General features: G+C 37.8%; 2 protein-coding genes across 5 annotated transcripts in view; one reads left to right on the forward strand and one right to left on the reverse strand.

Moving 5' to 3' along the window:
* Vil1 (villin 1) overlaps nt 1–3,621 on the forward strand; it is a 26,015-nt gene extending 22,394 nt beyond the window's left edge. Inside the window, exon 20 of the mRNA XM_046439628.2 lies at nt 1,329–3,621. Within this exon, the coding sequence (XP_046295584.1) occupies nt 1,329–1,442 (114 nt within the window). The 3' untranslated portion in view covers nt 1,443–3,621. The remainder of the gene's footprint in view (nt 1–1,328) is intronic.
* The window catches only part of Usp37 (ubiquitin specific peptidase 37), an 83,614-nt gene continuing 65,849 nt past the window's right edge, over nt 2,292–20,056 (reverse strand). For all 4 annotated transcript variants that reach the window (XM_046439626.2, XM_046439627.2, XM_046439624.2 and 1 more), the window contains 6 exons: nt 17,645–17,811; nt 15,042–15,102; nt 10,045–10,160; nt 8,246–8,315; nt 7,541–7,679; nt 2,292–6,988 (listed from right to left, as the gene is read on the reverse strand). In XM_046439626.2, the coding sequence (XP_046295582.1) occupies nt 6,886–6,988; nt 7,541–7,679; nt 8,246–8,315; nt 10,045–10,160; nt 15,042–15,102; nt 17,645–17,811 (656 nt within the window). In that variant the 3' untranslated portion in view covers nt 2,292–6,885. The remainder of the gene's footprint in view (nt 6,989–7,540; nt 7,680–8,245; nt 8,316–10,044; nt 10,161–15,041; nt 15,103–17,644; nt 17,812–20,056) is intronic.

The following is a 20,056-nucleotide window of genomic DNA, read 5'->3' on the forward strand; positions in this document are numbered from 1 at the left end:
TTTCTGGATTCCCCATGATACCAAACTCCAGGGATGCTCAAGTCCTATATAAAATGACATAGTATTTGCATATAACCTGCATACATCCTCCTGTATACTTCAAAGTATAATAATCAATATAAAATATCTAAGACAATGTAAATGTTATATAAACAGTTGTTACACTGTACTGTTAAGGGAACAATGATAAGAAACATCTGTACACATTCAGTATAGACACAATTTTTTTTGGTGATACTGGGGATTGAACCAGTGCCTCGAATATGCTAGGCAAACGCTCTACTGATAACTAGGTCCTCAGCCCTTTTTTAGACAGGGTTTCGCTAAGGTGCTGAGGTTAGTCTGGACCTTCAGATCCTCCTGCCTCAGCCTTCCAGGTAGCTTGGATAGGCATATGCCATCATACTTGGCTAAACACACAATTCTCATCCACTCCAAATGTTCTCAATCTTTGGTTGGTTGAAAACATGCATGCACCAGAGGGCTAAAAATTTGCCTCAGTGTCTTTGTAAGTACATGTGTTAGATGGTTGCTTCCTCTGTCCATGAGGGCCACAATAGGCCCTACATCCTGTACAGCTGATCTGCTAGCTTGGTTCCAAGCAACATAGGGCCAGGAGACCCTTCCTGAGGAGTATGGGTTCTTGTGGTAGCGATAATATCACAAAGCCACACTGGGACAGATGCCCTAAGGCTCATTAGCTTATTTTGTGGGCCAGGTTGGCTTCACTGTTTAATAGGTGAAGGCAGATGAAACAGTTAGCTACTTTTTTTTTTTTTCCCCAAAAAACTTTTTCCTCTGCAATATTTTCATCTTCATAAAAGCAGGTGAAGGGTTGGGGTTGTAGTTCACTGGTAGAGTGCTTGCCTAGCATGTGTGAGGCCTTGGGTTCAATCCTCAGCACCACATAAAGATAAATAAATAAAATAAAGGTATTGTGCCTGTCCACAACAACAAAAAAAATTTTTAAAAAGTGAAAATTGGCTTTTAATAAAATGTCTCCCATTTTATAGATAGGAAAACTAAGAACGACCTGGAAAGAGCTTTAAACAACCTTAAGTCAAATGTCCTAATTCTTATTTCCAGGCTAATGTGAATTTGACCCTGGCAAAAATAAGGAACTCAATTTACTGCATTACCATTCTTTCATGTTACAAGTTCAGGGATCCTCTGAACCCTCTAAATGCCACCTACTCCTCCCCAGGCCCTCATGACATTGCTTGCTTTTGCTCTTCTTTGACTCATTATATGCCGCACCTATATGACTCATCTGGGCAAACCCTGGCAGACTCTGACCTTTGCCTTCTTTGGCCCATCATCTCTCCTAGGAGCACCTGTCCATTGATGACTTCACCAAGGCCCTGGGGATGACACCAGCTGCATTCTCTGCCCTGCCTCGATGGAAGCAACAAAATCTCAAGAAAGAAAAAGGACTATTTTGAGAAGCAGGAGTAGTTGCTGTAAAGCAGCACACTCCCCTGCTTGTGAGGCTTTGTTTGTCATTACTGGTTTTAGTCCTATGCCAATTGAAATTGCCATGTGAGCAGCAGTTTGTGGCAATGGCACTTTTGTTTAGTAACCTATTCATTCAGAAAGATGCCACCTCCCCAAGGAGGCTGTGATCAGACAAAGGTGGTCAGACTGTTTTTATCCCAGGGCATTTTATCACTTTTAATCATCTTTTTCTAGGCCTTTCCAGAGAGGAGCAGCCAAACACTCCATGCAACCAACACGGGTGTATTGTGGCACCGCCCCAGGTGTTTTCCTAGCATGACTCACTTTTATCTACAGCAGGTGGGCTGAGGCACCTTGCAGTTTTCTCTCCTTCCCATCGCAGTGACTTCTTTTCACATACTTTCCTCACTGCCTTCCTCAGGCCATAAATTAAAGGCACTTTCTTCTTTTAAGAAGAGCTGAATGGCCAAGGAGAATGCCCTCTTGGGGGTTTCACAATACTGACTGGCACCCAGTGAGAGCTGAACACACACTGGGTCTAGGAAAGTATGAAACGCAAATACTACTTCAACCCACCTGCTGGTACTCTAATAAGGCAAAGGAAAGGCTTGGCTAAGGCCAGTGCTATAAACTGTTAGCCAGAAGCCTCTGCAAAGCTTCCTAGGTTCCTTGGATGAAAAGCACAGGAATTCAGTGGTGACTATGGCCAGGCATTGGTTTGCTGCATGAAGTCCAAATTGGAAAGCCAACAGAAGGCGATTGCCCACAATTTCAAATTAGTTATAAAAGTGTCTGCAAAAAATGTGCCCCTTTTAGAAATAACAGTCAAACCAACAGAAGGTTAATAAAGGCTTTAATTTCACACACACAAAAAAACTCTATATATAATTTAAAAAGGAAACAAAAACAAAGGAAAAACCGTAAAGGATACAGAGGGAACAGTTCTGCTAAAACACAGATAAAGTGCCGCTCCACACAAAACATCAGAATCAAAAGTCACTCTGAACACAAAGAAAAAAACCCACCTCACAAATAATGTGGCCAAAGCTGCCAGCAAACCTGGGAGTGGCTCAATTAGGCAAAGTGTAGGAACCTCCCTTCTGTTTTCTTCTCCCTAAGCATAAAGAAACACCTATAATAGGCCAGGGAAGTTGGGGAGGGACAGGAGCTCTCAGAAGGAGGGAAACCTGGGGGTGAGAGCTGTGCACACCCATGCGTGCTCTCCCTCTTTGCCTGCTGTTTTAGAAATAGACCAGTTCAGTCAACTGATTTTTTTGTTCTAGCATTTGACCTGATGAACTTGAATCCTGATCCAGATCCTCATTCCCTCTCTGCTGATGCCAGTGGACATAACTATACTTCAAAATCTCTGTACTTTAAGAAAAGTCCAATGTCACTAAAATCAAATGCTTATTCATTACTGGCACACTTTTGATTGAAACTTCAAAATCTCAGACACATAGCACACGTGGAAAGGAAACAACTTACTAATTGTGTTTAAATATAACAAAAGTGACTGTTTGAAGCCTGGTAATCAAAGCATGCCATAAAGGAGTCAATGATTGGGGTAACACACAGCAAAGTAATTGTCACGAAACTCTCAAGGCCTAACAAACTATAGTTTCCCAATAAAATATATGTATTCTTCAGATGTTAATAAGACATACCAAGGGAGAGAAAGATGTTAGAAGGCAGAAATCTTTTAGTTTGGGTACATTTTTGCGAGAGTATTACTTGGTATAAAGAAAAATGAGAAGGAAAAGAACATATCCATTTACTGAGATGCTTTTTATGACTTGCATCTGGTGCTGGGTTGCTGATTTTTCTAAAAATCTCCCTACACATGCAAGCTCCACATCTTGGAAATTGAGCTGTTTCCCTGATTTAAAGCAGAAATCTGTCTCAGGGGTCAAGTAAATCAAATAAAAGGGTTGAGGGGGAGGCTGGATAACTAAGAGCATCCACTGCAGTCACTTCAGAGGACAGAGAAGGAGGAGGAGAACATTTTCATACCCTCTTTTCAGTGTATCACAAATGAGTTTACAAATTACTTTTTTTCTCTTCAGGTGAATTTCATTATACAACTCTCTCTGTAGGTGCATGTGTGTGGTTACATAATAGTAACTGCAGTATGGAAGGATAAATAAATTCATAGATTACATTGCAGAGGTCTGTAAATCTTAAAGCTTCTCTTTCAGGAGAATTTTACACTTGATCAAGAAGAAAAAGAAATGTGTAGTTTAATATTTGCATCTGGAGTTAATTAACTGTTCTGTAAGTATCACTGCACACTTCTTAAAAATGTAAACACATTTACATTTATTTGCTACTAAGCCATTTAAGTTAAGCCTGGAATTAACAAATCATAGCAAGTAAACCAACAGCTTTTGGAATCAAAATATAAATAGAAGACCAACCATGAATTTGCTTCTTATTCTATTTTGCTGAGGCAAAATTTATGAGTGTGTACAAACATATAAATAGATCCCTAACAAAACAAGAGTCTACCTTCTCAAAGGTCTAAATTTATAGTCTAGGTCACTAAAAGGGTAACGGCATCTAGCCACATGCAACTTTCTGGTTTTCCATAATATCAGGGGATAAAAATCAACAAGTTTAAATTTTTGTTTATTTTTCCCCTCAAAATAATTTCAACTAAGAGCAAAAGGTTGTGTCCAGAACTGCTATCAAATTCCAATTCAATGTCATTTAAAGTAATGTAATGTAACCACACATTTGGCATTTCAATAGGAAGGTTAATTAGTTATTGTGAGGACTGCCTGAAACTGAAGTACTCTGTTCCTATCTAATTTGTCCCTTCCTGGCCCCAACATGCTAACTGCCCCATCCCCTGCTTCAGTTAAACTGATAACACTGTGCAAAAAATAATATATTATCTATTTATAATATTAAAATATATACAGCCAGTTCAAAAACAAAAGAAAACAAAAACCAAGAATTACCACAATCCCACCCCCAACATAGTAGAGCTCAAATCTCCATTTGTAGTCAAATGAGTAAGTTAAAGGAGTGAAGGGAGAGGGGAAGGCTGACAAGGCCACAACCCTAGAGAGTGTAAAATCCAAGCCCCAAATTTGCAAGTATGAGCAGTGAGAGAACTCATATACTCTAGTATCCTATTTTCAACAAGTCCTGCCCAAGACATAAAAATCAAACCAAATCAGAGTTCTGTGCCAAGTGCACTTCTAAACCATAAACACATGCAAGCCATGAAAACAATTCAAATCAGGTTGCTGGTAAAGCAACCTAAGCTCATGGCATTACTTCCATTTTTCTCTGTGTCTGAACACAGACATCACTTCAAATCATTCCCAATCATTTTAATAGCTCAAAGCTCTCATATGCAGAGACAGGGAAGAGAACAACCAGATAAGAATTTGGTCACTTCATTTACTTATGAGAAAACAATCTTCAGTCAAAACAAAATGAGGCTCCCGATAGAAATGAAACAAAATCGGAAAAGCTAGTTTTTAAAACAAATATTTTCCTCTGCTCTAAACCCCTGAATATTCTAGGACTACCATTTTAGAACATTCACACCAATAATGAGTGTTGGTAGATGGCAGGAGGCAAAGCATTTATCAGTAGTTAAGCAAAAGTGCTGAGGCCATTTACAATTCAAAGATCAAAACTTTTAGAATTTGTGACTATGTCAGAACACCCAAGTTTTAAGAATAGGGTTGGAATTTGCCAAAGGCAATCTTCCAGAAAAGATATTGCATCTTCTGTGATGACATATTTTCTCCTCCTGAAAAACTTGATGTGGTTTTGTCCCTAAGAACTGAAGGGTAATCTCTTCAGTTTTAATAAAAGCAACAACAACAACAAAAAAATAAGATGGAAAATAGCAAAGAAGTTTCATTTTGCTATCCTTAACTGTGCAATCCTAACGACACCTGGGCTTGCAGAATTACACCCTCAAACTCATTCTTCATTAATAAGCTGTTTAACCAAGCTGGTTATGTTGGCTAAGTGACTAATAGCACTTGATGCTGTCTCCCCACTCACCCTCAGAGCACCTAGAAAGATATATTGTGCACTTTTTTTAATTTGTTAGTTCTTGAGATCACCAAAATCAGTCACATTTTAATTCTCACCCTGTTTTTAAGAGAAAGCCAAACAGTAAATGATTAAATGCTCAAGCTTTGCCCTATAGCCCCTGTTCTTCATTTCACATTTGCAGCAGGGCTTTTAGCTTTAGTGGTCTAGAGTCTTAACAAAGCAGCATATCTCCTGCCCTCTCTGCCTGGGTAGCAGAGATGCTTCTGTTTTTCCTTTTCCCTAAGCATTTCTGCTGGGGAGTCTAGTTGAAGCAATATTATCTTTCCACCTTTTAAAGTTTTGACTATAATTCTTTAGGGTCATTCTGCTCCATGGAAGAATGATACAGAATAAAATAAAATATTCTATTCTCACCATCACAATAATATAGGTGAATATGATGAATAAACTGTATGAAAAAATCTCTCTAGAGAAAACATGATATGTACAATGAATACCAAATGTGGGACCATAACACATTCTAAAGCACCAACAATCTATTCTTGGGAACTGCACATAAACAGCAAAGGCAGAGCAGATTCACAAAATTTAAAAAATGAAAAAGCTCCTTAAGTCAGGTGACAGAAATGTCTCTTGCAAGAACAAACTGTCATTAGTGTAACATGGAGAGCTGGCTTTCCAGTGAACTTAACTCATAAGAAACACATGAAAGGGCACAGACTTGAGTGAAGCTACTCAAGGAACATAAAAGCTAAAAGACAACTGATATGTATATCTTCACACATTTCTCAAGAGAATGGACTCTCTGACACTTTCCTTTCTCTCCAAACTGCTGTGCTATTAATTTTGAGCAGGCATATTATCTGGTGGCTCATCCTCTTTTTCTTTTTCCTTTTTTGGTACTGGGGATTGAACCCAGGGGTACCCTACCACTGAGTTATACACACAGCCCTTTTTATTGAGACAGGGTCTCACTAAGTTGCCCATGCTGGCTTTGGACTTGGCAATCCTCCTGACTCAGCCTCCCAAGTTGCTGGGATTACAGGCGTGTGCCACCGAGTCCGGCTTCATCCTAACCCTTTAAGGCTCCATTCATTCCACGTGCACGTGCGTGTGTGTATGTATATATGTATACATTTATACATACACACCTATTTACAACATGTATTCCTAAGACAAAAGGAAGTGCCTCTCTTGTAGGAGAAAAAGTAGAATCAGCTACAGATGAGAACAAGGTTTCCATAAAATAGTTAGTATGGAGCGTTCTGTGGCTAACTACAATTTTGTCTTTTGGTTTGGCCCTGAGCTGTTTGTTGCTCCCACATCAAGTAGAATTCCAAATTCTCCTCGGGCAGAGAAAAGGTGAGGTGGGTAGCTGTAAGAGAAAATGCAGTGCACACTGCCAACCTAGGAGTCTGCTCCTCTTGAGGCCTGACGAGCAGTCTTCCCCACTTCCATGCTAAGTGCCTGAGAGTTCTTTTCTGTTTCCAGCAGCTCATCAAAGATCTCCCTTAAAATAAAACAAAAAACAAAACAGGGAGTTCAGAATCAAGGAATACACAGGAGAAAAAGTAACAGGAATGGACACTGATGAAGCCTATACAATCCCATTTTGTGTTGCAATTTTATTAAATAAGCAGCCCACTTACTTCATCACCATCTTAACCCTCTGGGTGCTAATTTTGGAGAATAGCAGAAACTGCAATAGTTTTTAGCTTTAATAAAAATGCTATATAGTTCCCATTCATATAAATCAGATTTCTAGCTGCAAAACTGAAAGACCAAAAACATTTGGGTTAGGACAGTTTCTATCACAAAACAGTTTAAAGTTCTGTACCTAGATACTACTGTGTGATGAGTAATTAGTCTGAGTACAGAGAAAATACTTTGCACTTATAAGGAAATATCAAGAGATGAACACTAAGCAAAGATAACAAAAGTTAAAAAAAAAAAAAGTAAAAAAAAAAAAATCAACCAATCAAGTCATGGGAACATTTTATTCTCAAAGGAGGAGTTTGGATAATTTTTTGCCTGTTACTTTGGGTCTAGCAAAGTTTCTTACTTGTGCATGTAAAAGAAGATGTAGCCACTCCGATCCCGATCACTCTGCACAGCAGCCTCTTGGATTTTCGATACCTCTAGGTCATTATAAGTAAACCATGCCTGCTTCTTAATGTCATACACGTCACTAATATAATGACCTGAAACAAATAAAATCTTAAAATCGAGGTTTTCTAAAACATAAAAAATTTTTCTCAGACATAGGAAATTGAGAAACAGTCACCTCTTCTACCTGATCTTCAACAACGTTTTTAAAATCCATTTGAAAAACATACAGAGAATTAAGGGATTTTTTTTTTTTGGGGGGGGGGTACTACGGATTGAACCCAGGGGCACTTCATCACTGAGCAACATCCCCAGTCCTTTTTATTTTTTATTTTGAGACAAGATCTTGCTAAATTGCTTAGGGCCTCACTAAGTTGCTTGAACTTGTGACTCTCCTGCATTGGCCTTCCATGTTGCTGGGATTACAGGTGTGCACTACCATGTCTGGAACAACTTAATAAGTATATTCTACTCAGGGGAACAAGGGAATTTAGGTCATTTCTGAATAGAAAAATTGAAGCAGATACACGCACTTAATCCACAGTGTGTGATCAAAGTGTTTTTCTTTTTTTTTTTTTTTAAAGCATTCAACTTATACCTTATAAAACTAGGCAAAGAGCAACACAGTAAGTGGTAAATGCTGGCTAAAATGTCCATTTACCTGAAGAAGAGGTGCTACCAATGTGACTGACAACACTGATGAGCCGATACGAATGAGGGAGATTTCCTGTCTGGAAAACAGAAGTGGGAGTGACTCTTCATTTGAGTAAAAGCAAAACACTGAATTTGAATTTATTATCAAGCTGACAGAGGTAAGCTTCAGTGCATGGTATAGTCATGCTGGTTATGCTCTTCATACTCTTTGGTCCAAGAACCCACTCTCAACTAAGAGTTTATTCTAATGAAATAATTCAAAAGAAGAAAAGAGTATATATTCACTGTAGCATTATCTATAATAATGAAAAGTAGAGACTAACAATATACCCAATATAGCAGACTGGCTAATGGCATATCAATTCAATACAGTATTATTGAGTTATATAAAAAATTGTGGATCAGCAATATGTTAACTTGATTTTCAACCTCTAAGAATGCACATAATAACTACAACCCTATAAAAAGTTATATTAACAGGAATTGGAATGGGAAAAAAAAGTTGCTATCTTGCTGTAGGGTTATGGGTAAACTTTTACATTTTAAATGTTTCAAAATGTTATTAAATACTGTCAGTAAAAAAAAAAATGAAAAAGTGATAATCATGAACTGTAGACAGCACTGTAAGGTAAAAATTTGTGAAGGAATACTGCTATATGTAAACCAAAAACTATTAAAATGTTCATACATTTTTATTCAGTAATTTACTGCTGAAGATTTATCTTGAATAAAGACATCTAAAATATGGAAAACACTATAATCACAGCTTGTGATCGCATTATTATTATTATTATTTTTTACAATGAAAAATCATAACTACTTAAATGCTCAATGTTAGTTAAAAATAAATAGTACGGAGGCTGGGGATAGCTCAGTTGGTAGAGTGCTTGCCTTGAATGCACAAGGCTCTGGGTTCAATCCCCAGGACCAAAAACAAAACAAACAAACAAAAAATAGTATGTTAATTTGAGGGCATACAGTGTAGCCATTAAAAATAAAATCCTTACAGTCTTTTTTTGGTGTTATTGGGGATTGAATCCAGGGCCTTTTGCACATGAGGCAAACCCTCCACCAGTGAGCTATACTCCTACAATTGGTCTTAAACCAGGATAAATCTTTACTAATACAATAACATTTTTCAAGCACATGCAGAGACAGGGACGACAAAAGAATATGCTAACAGTAATTGTAGTAGGATAGTGGGATTCTATGAGTTAAATTTTGGGAAAAAGACTATTATTTAAGGAAAAAGATCAACAGGCTCTAGCTGACATCACTAATCCAACAGTTTTCACTATTTAACTATAAAGATAATATGGTTACTTGGTGAATTTAAAGATAATTTAATATACATATGCCTTTATGCATACCATAATCATCAGGTTCTTTTATTTTATTTTTTAGTATCGGGGATTGAACCCAGAGGTGCTTAACCACTGAGATATACCCCCCTCCCTTTATATATTTTATTTAGAGACGAGTTCTTGCTAAGTTGCTGAGGCTGGCTTTGAACTTGTGATCATCCTGCCTCAGCCTTTCAAACCACTGGGATCACAGACGTATGCCACCATATCCAGCTCACAATCATGTTCTTATCTAACTAACATGCACATAAGATGGTCAGGATGTATTTGTTTTGTTCTGAATTTTGTATGTAAGTAATGAATAGCAAACTTGAGAAAAAGAAGACCATTTGATGGTGGCTAAAAGGGCACAAATGAAACTGTGGTTGATGTTAAACGTGTGGTATTTGAAAATAAAGAACACTGACAACCTGACCAGTTCTACTCAGGGATAAAACATTACCTCAGCATTTCTTTTTAGTTCCTCAGCTTCAGCTTCTGTGTACTCCATATCAAAAATATCTTCATTTCCAGAATCCTCATCTGAGCCCAACGCATCCAGAAAAGAGTTGTTAAATTCTGAAGCACAGAAAACAAAAAGACTTTTTTGGTGGTACTGGAAATTGACCCTAGGGGTGCTACATCCTCAGCTTTTTAATTTTTAATTTTGACACAGTCTAAGTTGCCCAGGATGGCCTTGAATTGTATTCCTCCCATCTTAGTCTCTAGAGTACCTAGGACTATAGGCATGTGCTACTGTGCCTCTCAAGATAAAAATCGTATAACAGTCCTTGGAATTGAATTGAGATGATTTAGGCTGGTGGCACATACCTGTAATCCCAGCAGGTTGGGAGGCTGAGGCAGGAGGATCATTAAATTCAAAGCCAGCCTCAGCGAGGCCCTAAGCAACCTGGTGAAACCCTCTCTCAAAAATTCAGAAAAAGGGCTGGGGATGTGGCTCAGCAGTTAGATGCCCCTGGGTTTACTACCTGGGACCAGAAAAAAAAAAAATCCAAATAAAAAGATGATCTGGAAGATAAAATGCTTGAGGTACAAACTTTATCATTCTAGGCAAACACAAAACACATTATTATTTTTTTTGGTGCTGGGGATTGAACCCAGGGCCTTGTGCATGTGAGGCAGGCACTCTACCAACTGAGCTATATCCCCAGCCCACATAACATATTATTAAGGTTCAAAGTTACTCAGCCCATTCTGGGGTATAACACTGCAGACACAGATACCTGTAAATAAATGTTTCTTTTTTCTTTTGAATATATTTCTATGATAAAGGGATCTAACCCTCATAAGAAAAGAGTAAAACTGAAAAAGAGTATATATTTTACAAATAATCTAAGTTCACTAGTTCTATATCCTGAATTCAGAGATGCTGCTCTATCACTCACAATGCTTTCTTTCTTTCTTTCTTTAGTTACTTTGAGATGGAGTATTGCTAAGTTGCCAAGGCTGGCCTCAACCCTGTAATCCTTCTGCCTTAGCCTCCCAGTAGATGAGATATAGACCTGCACCACTACACATGGCTTCTTCCTTTTTTTCTTTAATATGCATCTCCACTGGAAGAATCCATCTTCACTAATGATTTTATTTTTAAATTATTTGTTCTAATTATTTATACCTGACAGCAGAATGCATTTCGACTCATTGTACACGAACAGAGCACAACTTTTCATTTCTCTGGTTGTACACGAAGCAGAGTCACACCATTTGTGCAATCATACATGTACATAGGGTAATAATGTCCAGCTCTTTCCACCATCTTTCCCACACTCATGCCCCCTCCACTCCCTTCTGCACAATCCAAAGTTGCTCCATTCCTCCCTTGCCCCCTGCGCCCCACCCCACCTAATTATGGATCAGTATCCACTTTATCAGAGAAAAGATTTGGCCTTTGATTTTTTTGGGAATGTCTTATTTTGCTTAGCATGATATTCTCCAACCCCATCCATTTACCTGCAAGCACCATAATTTCATTCTTCTTTAAGGCTGAGTAATATTCCATTGTGTAAATATACCACAGTTTCTTTTATTTTTATAAAATGTTTTTGGTTGTAGATGGACACAATACCTTTATTTTATTTATTTTTATGTGGTGCTAACGATTGAACCTGGTGCCTCACACATGCTAGGCAAGAGCTCTAGAACTGAGCCACAACCACAGCCCCTCACTAATGATTTTAAATAAAGAATCTCAGGAACATTTGTACATAAATGGGTTATTTCTTGGGGCTGGGGATGTGGCTCAAGCAGTAGCGCGCTTGCCTGGTATGCGTGCGGCCTGGGTTCGATCCTCAGCACCACATACAAACAAAGATGTTGTGTCCGCTGAGAACTAAAAAAATTAAATAAAAAAAAAAGGGGGTGTTATTTCTTTAAAAATGTAACTGACATCACCAAAATCACAGCAGAGGACTGAACACTTAAGAATGAGAAGAACTGGAAAAGAGAACACAGCATCGAAATTCTGGAATCTTTGAAAATATATGGGTGACTGATTCTGTAGACCTAAGAAAGGCAAAGCCATATCCCAGCCAGCAAGAGAATAGCTAAGAACCAATACAATTTACATCACTGAATATTCAAAAGAAAGAAGACATGGAAGTACCATGTACCTCTAAAATTGGAGGCTAAGGAGGTGAGACAGTAAAGATTGAGTGAAAGCTGTTTGAGAAGCAAACTCCTACATCCACTTCCCCCAACTTCATGTTGCTGCACAATGACAAAATTCTAGTCCTTTATTCTCTGGAGAGGTAAAACAGACTCTAGATTGGGGGAATGCCAAGCACAGGTGAGGTCATGAGTGCCATACTGAAAACAGAGGAGTACTGATAGTTTGCATGTTGAATGATGAATACAAAGACTCCCACATACAGTTCTATCACTTCATACTTGGCTCCCACAGTCACCTTGGCTCTGAGCCACATCTTTCACCTTTAGGCAAAGGCAAGAGATTTGAAAAATATTTATATAGCCAGGCATGTAATCCCAGCAACTTGGAAGGCTGAGACTGAGGACTGCAAGTTCAAAGCCAACCTCAACAACTTAGCGAGACCCTGTTTCAAAATAAAACATAAAAAAGGACTGGTTCCTTGGTTAAGTGCCACTGAGTTCAATCTCTGGTATCTTCCTCCAAAAAAGAATTTGATTAGCCTAAGAAAAAGGTTCAAAATACTAATATCATTTCCCTAAAGGTCTCACCCTATAAAACTCAAAGTTAACAAGTCCTATCTATTCATGTGCTTAGAGATTCTGATCAATATTTTAGTCTTCCATTCTTAATCATGAGCTGACAGCCAAGGATTACTGTATATATGAAAAAAATCCTCTAATAAAGAATATAAAGACAATATCCAGGCACAGTGGCACACACCTGTTAATACCAGTGGCTCAGGAGGCTGAGGCCTCAGCAAAAGCAAGGTGCTAAGCAACTCAGTGAGACCCTGTCTCTAAAACTTAGAAGAGATGAGGCAATTAAGAGGTCTAGCCCAGCACTAAATTTTGAATTTTGCCAATAAATATTTGTGTGTGTGTATGTGGGGGGTGGTAAAGAGGTCCAGCCCAGGAAGTCTGGATTACAGGAGTTTCAAGAAGAGAGAAAAGAAAATATAAGGAAAGAAATGAGAGAGAAAAAAAAATTGAAATTGAAAAACACAGATTTATAGATTAAAATGATTACTATATACAACACAATGATGAAATAGGTTCACAAGGCACATTATTGTTAAACTTCATCACAATGGAAAAAAGAGGAGTTGGGGATGTACTTCAGTGGAAGAGTGCTTGCCTAGTGTACATGGGGCCTGGGTTTGAGCACAAGCATGATGAAAAGAGAAAAAAAAAAAAAGAAAGAAAGAAATACAAGGTTTACAAGTTTCCAGAGAAAACAAGGTCACATCAGGATAAAGAAAGATTTATGTCTTTTCATACAGCAACTCTGCTCATGAATGAATGCTTTCAGGATGACTGCAAATGAATTCTATATTCAGCCAAACTATCAAATACTATGGTAGAATAAAACTTGTAAGAACGCCAAAATACTTAAGCTATGTCCTCTTTCTTCTTTTCTTGTTTTTTTTTTTTTTTTTTGGGGGGGGTACTAGGGTTTAAAATTAGGGTCTCATGTATACTAGGTAAGTGCTCTACCACTGAGCTACACTCCCAGCCCCCCATCTCTATTTTATTTTGTGACAGGGTCTTGCTTTTAGTCACCCAGGCTGGCTTTGGACTTATGATTAGCTGAGTCCTTCCTAGTAGGTAGCTGGGATTGTAGGCATGGGCTAAATGCCTTCTTTCTTAAAAAACAAACAAACAAACAAAAACTAGTGGAGGATGTTCTCCATTACACAAGTAGATCAAGCATAAGGAAGAAAGAGGAAATAAGAAATTTGAACAATAAAGCATTAGAGGGAATTCCCAGGAGAATGGTTAGGGAGATCTCAGTATCTGTGCAGGGATGTACAGGGCAACCAGTCCAGGAGGAAGTGATGTGACTTGAGACAGCTGCAACTGTTACCAATGTACTATCTTTTTAACCTGAAGATAGAATGTCTGGGTGAGCCTAGCTGGGATCCTTATTTGTAACTGTCCCAACCAAGTACCAGTGAAATCCTTACCTCACCTTCATATCTTGTTGATTAGATCAGATAAAAACATTTATTTCATACTACTAAAGTGTTCAACTGGAGAAAGACCACAGTGATTTTAGAAATGGAAAACAGGAAGTCAGCCTAGTCTCTCTGACTATCTCTATGTGCTTCTAAGACCTTGTCTACATATTAGTTTTGCCAAATACTTTGACTATGTGAACCTTATGCCACTGAATACTTGCTCAGGACTGCCTACTGATTTCAGAGTGAGCTCTTGAAAATTTGTGAGAAAACTGAAGTCACATTACATTGTCTTAGGAGTCTTTTTTTTAAAATATTTTTTTTTAGTTGTAGATGGACACAATCCCGTAATTTTATTTATTTCTTTTTATGTGGTGCTGAGGATCAAACCCATTGCCTCACACATGCCACATAAGCTCTCTACCACTGAGCCACAACCCCAGCCCAACAAGTTGTTTTTTTTTCCCCATTGAACACAGGGCCCCCTGCAAGCTAGACTCCAGCCCTCTTCTAGGAGTCTTAGCAGTGGAAACATTAGTCTTTCATTAAACAGATTGTTCTTGCTATTTGAATTTTTAAAATAAAAAAAATGTTGTTTAGGAATAAGGTATATTATAGATGGCAAAAATCATTTTTCAAAAAGTAAGCTAAATACAAGTGTTAAAATAGTTATTTCCTGAGAGGGAGGAAAGAAAGAGATAGGTAGGTAACTTCGAAGGCTCTACTTCTGTACCTGGAGAGGCTCAAATCTGTTAACTTTAACGCATTTTATATGTTACTCTGTGTGTAATACATTTTACCATTTAGAAGAATGTAATTAAAATGATCTCCACACCTTGAAGACTTAATTCTGTAGCTCTTTTGAGGTCATCATCTTCTTTCTGTTCCCAAGCCTCCTAAAGGGACAAAAATAAAAACTAATGTATTTAAAGAGGTATTTATTAGATACATTTAATGAGGATAAATTTCTCTGGAAGTATTTTCTAATAATGCTTTCAGTAACCTCATGGATACCTGAAATGTTTTGAGGATGTGAAAAAACATTCTTTACTTTTTCTAACACTGTTCTCTCTTAAGACACAACTTTGGGAGTTAAAAAGGCTTAAATGATATTTCCTCTGTCGGTGCCATCTGGCTTGCCAATTAAAAAAAAAAATTCAGTGTGACATTATGACGTACTTTTCTTTCTTCTTAATGTATAAAATGCCTAGCATATAGTAGATACTTAGCAAACAGCTGTCTTTTCTTTCCCCAGATTTACAGCATCTACCAATTTCCATGGTATAAATACTCCCACTACAGCCAATTTTAAGTTACTCACATGACACTGAATGCAGAGTTGGGAAGAAGGGGACAATTGGCTCATATGAGCTAATGATGATCCACCACTAGCACACCACTATCCCTGTTTGTGACAGCAAAATGAACAATATTTCCACAGATATTATGTATAATTTCTATTTTTATTCTTTTTTTGGTATTGGGGATTGAACTCAGGGGCACTTGACCACTGAGCCACATCCCCAGCCCTATTTTGTTTCTGATTTAGAGACAGGGTCTCACTGAGTTGCTTAGCACCTCACTTTTGCTGAGGCTGGCTTTGAACTTGTGATCCTCCCGCCTCAGCCTCCTGAGTCTCTGGGATTACAGGCATGTGACACTGTACCAGGCCATGTTATTTTTCTGATATATCTGAGGTTCTCAAAGGTTGAGGATGTAACTTAACAGCAGACAGGGCAAAGCCCTGGGTTTCATCCCCAGTATTGCAAAAATCAGTAAATGAATAATGAAAAATGGTATGTCTAATATCTCCTGACAAATGTCTGGGTTTGATCCCTGGTAAAACACACACACACACACACACACACACACACACACAAAAGGGCAGCACGACTAAAAAAAATATATATAATGTATTTGAGTTTATGCTCATAAAATTTTATATATTTCTTAATTTTTCCAGAATAAGTCCATTCTGAAACAAACAGGTAAAAACAGAATTAACAGAATGACACAGATATACCAAACTAGACACTTCATCTTATAATCCTATTCTTATATCTGAGAAAAATAGGCTGTTCTTAACTGGGTCAGTTGACAGGAAAAAAGAAAATAAGGAGTACTTATGTTTTCCTTTATGAAGAACTCTAAGAAATTAGGCCTTTGTGGGGCTGGAGTTACGGCTCAGTGGTAGAGCGCATGCATGTGAGGCACTGAATTTGATCCTTGGAACCACACAAAGATAAATAAATAAAGGTATTGTGTCTATTTACAACTAAAAGTGTGTGTGTATATGTGTATGTATATATGTGTATGTATGTGTGTATACACACACACACACACACACACATACATATGAAAGAAAGAATACACCTTGGCAAGGTCTTTCTATTTTTTTTCCTTCTTCTTTCCACATTTTTGATGTTTTACAATAGAAAGTAATGTTTCTAAGGGGCTGGAGATGTAGTTTAGTGGCAAAGTATTTGCCTAGCATACAAGGGCCCTGGCTTAGATCCCTAGCACCACAAAAACAAAAATAAACAACAAAAATGGAAAAACAGATTACTACAAAAAGCAAAGAACAGATAAATATTCTATTACCAAAGCCTGAAAGTTATATTTCAGATACTATTTCTGAGAATTTTATGTTCAGATAATTCACAGAATGCTGGGTGTGGTGACACATGCTTGTAATCTTGGCTACTTGGGAGGCTGAGGTGGGAGAATTGCAAGTTTGAGGCAATTTAGGGAGACCCTTTCTCAAAAAACAAGACAGAAATAGTTGGGAATGTAGCTCAGTGGTAGAGTGCTTGCCTAGCAAGCAAGTGTAAAGTCCTGGGGAGAGAAAAAGGGGGAAAAATCATTGGAAAAGATTCATATCGTGAGAAAATAACCAGAACAAATGAACTGTCTTAACATATTAATGATAAAATCATGGTAGTATACTTGCTATTTCCCCAGCTTGAAAAATAAGGTTGGAGTGGGAATAATCTCTAACATCCCATTTTGCTTTAAGCATGAAAATGAACTATAGCATGGAACATAACTGATAGTACATTCTGTTGCAATTGGATTTTCAAAATAGGAAAGTCTACTAACACATATGTTTCAAACCCAAAGCAAGCCCCAAATTAGATTTGGATTTTTCTGTGTTTTTTTTTTTTTTTTTTTTTGGGGGGGGCGTTGGGGGGAGCATTTTAAATTTAAGTTTGTTTTATTTAAGTTTAATGTTAATTCCATGATGTGTTTCAGTAGGAACAATACAGATTCTGTAAGACAGATTGTTTTTTTCTGATGGACCAATAACAATGTACATAAATTACCTGGAATAATGCCTGAGACAGTAATTAATTGACGCATGTTAGTTATTTTTATTATTATTATTCCATTTCTTGGGAAATATAGGTGTAGAGAAAGTAGCAACAGAAAATCTCTTACTTGCTCTTGAAGACTCTGAGCTAATGCTTGCTGAAGCTCTTGTTCTTCCCTTTCATGCTCCATATCGTACTGCTGAAGCCAATCAACCTCTCCCTGAGATCCTTCTGGAGTTTTGTTTTCTTTATTCTCATCACAGTCTTTTGTGATCTCAGGAAAACTGGCAGGATCTGAAGAAGCAAAACATAATATTACTCTGGAAAATTCTCTTTAGAAAATAGAAATTTCTAGGGCTGAGGTTGTGGCTCAGTGGTAGAGAGCTTGCCTAGCACGTGTGAGGCTCTGAGTTCAATTCTTAGCACCAATATAAATAAATGAATAAAATAAAGGTCCATCAACAACTTAAAAAATATTAAAAAAAAAAAAAAGAAAGAAAGAAAGAAAATAGAAATTTCTACACTAGAGTGACATCTACTGTTCAGAGAGTAATATATCCTACCAGTCATTTACAACTTGTTTGGACACACAATTCCATCTCACTACACCAGGGTTTCTTTTTTTTCATTTTCTTTCTTTTTTTTTTTTGTACTGGGGATTGAACCTGGGGGTGCTTAACCACTGAGTCACATTCCCAGCCCTTTTTTTATATCTTATTTAGAAACAGGATCTTACTGATTTACTCAAGTCTTGGCTAAATTGCTGAGGCTGTCTTTGAACTCACAATCCTACTGCCTCAGCCTCCCTAGCTGCTCGGATTACAGGTGTGTACTACCACATCAGGGACTCTTAACCTCAGGACTACTGACAATTTGGGTGGATGGGTGTTTTGGGGGAAGGGAAGAGTCTATCTTGTGCACTGCAGAATTTTAGCAGCATCCCTTCTATCTGACTACTAGATGCCAGTAGTAGTCACCCTCTCCAGCTTTGACAACCAAAAATGAAAGACATCTGTCAAATGTTCCCTAGAGGCAAAAGTGCCTAAGAACCACTGATTTATAGCAATGGTTATGAAACTTAACTGATCATCAGAAGCACACTATGGCTAGGGATAGGGAAAAACAAATATCCATATTCATAGGTAACAGTGTCATATGACCAAGTACTAAAAATATTGTTTAGAGCAAGTGAAATAAGAATTAGGCTAAGGGCTGGGGGTGTGGCTCAGTGATGGCACATTTGCCTACTAATGTACAAGACCCTGGGCTTTATCCCTAGTACTGGGGGGTAGGGAGGAGCATTAGGCTAAACCAATTAAACTATTATTGAGATGTTCCCATTTATTACACTGTAGGTCAACTGAATGTGTTTTCACGTTAATAATCAAGCAGGGGATGGGAGAGTTGCTCAGTGGTAGAGCAAATGTACATATAAAGCCCTGGGCTTTAATTGTCAGCGCCAAGAAGAAGAAAATTAAACAAGTCTTTTTTTCTTTACAATTTTTAATAGAGATAAGAGTGGGAAAGAAGAAGAGTCTTAAGATATATATGTCTATTTGTGTGTGTGTGTCTCAAACATTTACAAAATAAAAGTTTCTCATCCTCAGAATTAATGCAATTCTTACTTGGTCAATAAGAATTATCTTTATACATTTTATTAATTTATTTAGTGGCACTTGAGATTAAACCCCAGGAGGCTTTACTACTGACCTACATGCCAACCCTATTTATTTATGGTCCAGGGGATTGAACCCAGGACACTGTATCACAACCTTCAGCCCTAGCCCTTCTTTTATTTTTTGAGGGTCTCACTAAATTGCCAAGGCTGGCCTTAAACTTTTGAACCTTCAGCCTCAGCCTCCCCAGTCACTGGGATTACAAGGTGTCATGGTGCCCAGCTGTACAGTCATTCTATGTGACTATTTATTAGTTAGTATATGCTCTTCACCTACCCCAATACTGCATTTTAATACTTTTCTACTGCACAGATAACTCTGAAGCTTACAGCACCTTGATTTTAGAAATCACAACTAGTTATTTTTAATTGTACTAAATAGCTGAGTAAGTGAACATTTATCATTAAAATGAATGCTGAATATTCACTTGAGGAAAAGAAATTCAGAATTTATGCCCCAAATGTTCCTTTTATCCTTTTTGGCACTAGGGATTGAACCCAGGGGCACTTAACAAAATAAAAGTTTCTCATCCTCAGAATTAATGCAATTCTTACTTGGTCAATAAGAATTATCTTTATACACTGAGCCACATCCCCAGCTCTTTTTATTTTGTAACAGGGTCTTGCTAAATTGCTGAGGGCCTCATTAAGTTGCTGAGGCTGACCGCAAAACTTGTGTTCCTCCTGCCTCAGCTTCTAGAGTTGATAGGATAACAGGTATATGCCACCACGCCTGCTCCAATTGTTTCTGTTTTTTTTTTTCTTTTTGGGTACCAGGGATTGAACTCGGGGGCACTCAACCACTGAGCCACATCCCCAGCTTTATTTTGTATTTTATTTAGAGACAGGGTCTCACTGAGTTGC

Source organism: Marmota monax, unplaced genomic scaffold, assembly GCF_021218885.2.
Source record: "Marmota monax isolate L192 unplaced genomic scaffold, Marmota_monax_Labrador192_F-V1.1 WCK01_AAM20220418_F8-fsc00041, whole genome shotgun sequence".
NCBI lineage: Eukaryota > Metazoa > Chordata > Mammalia > Rodentia > Sciuridae > Marmota > Marmota monax.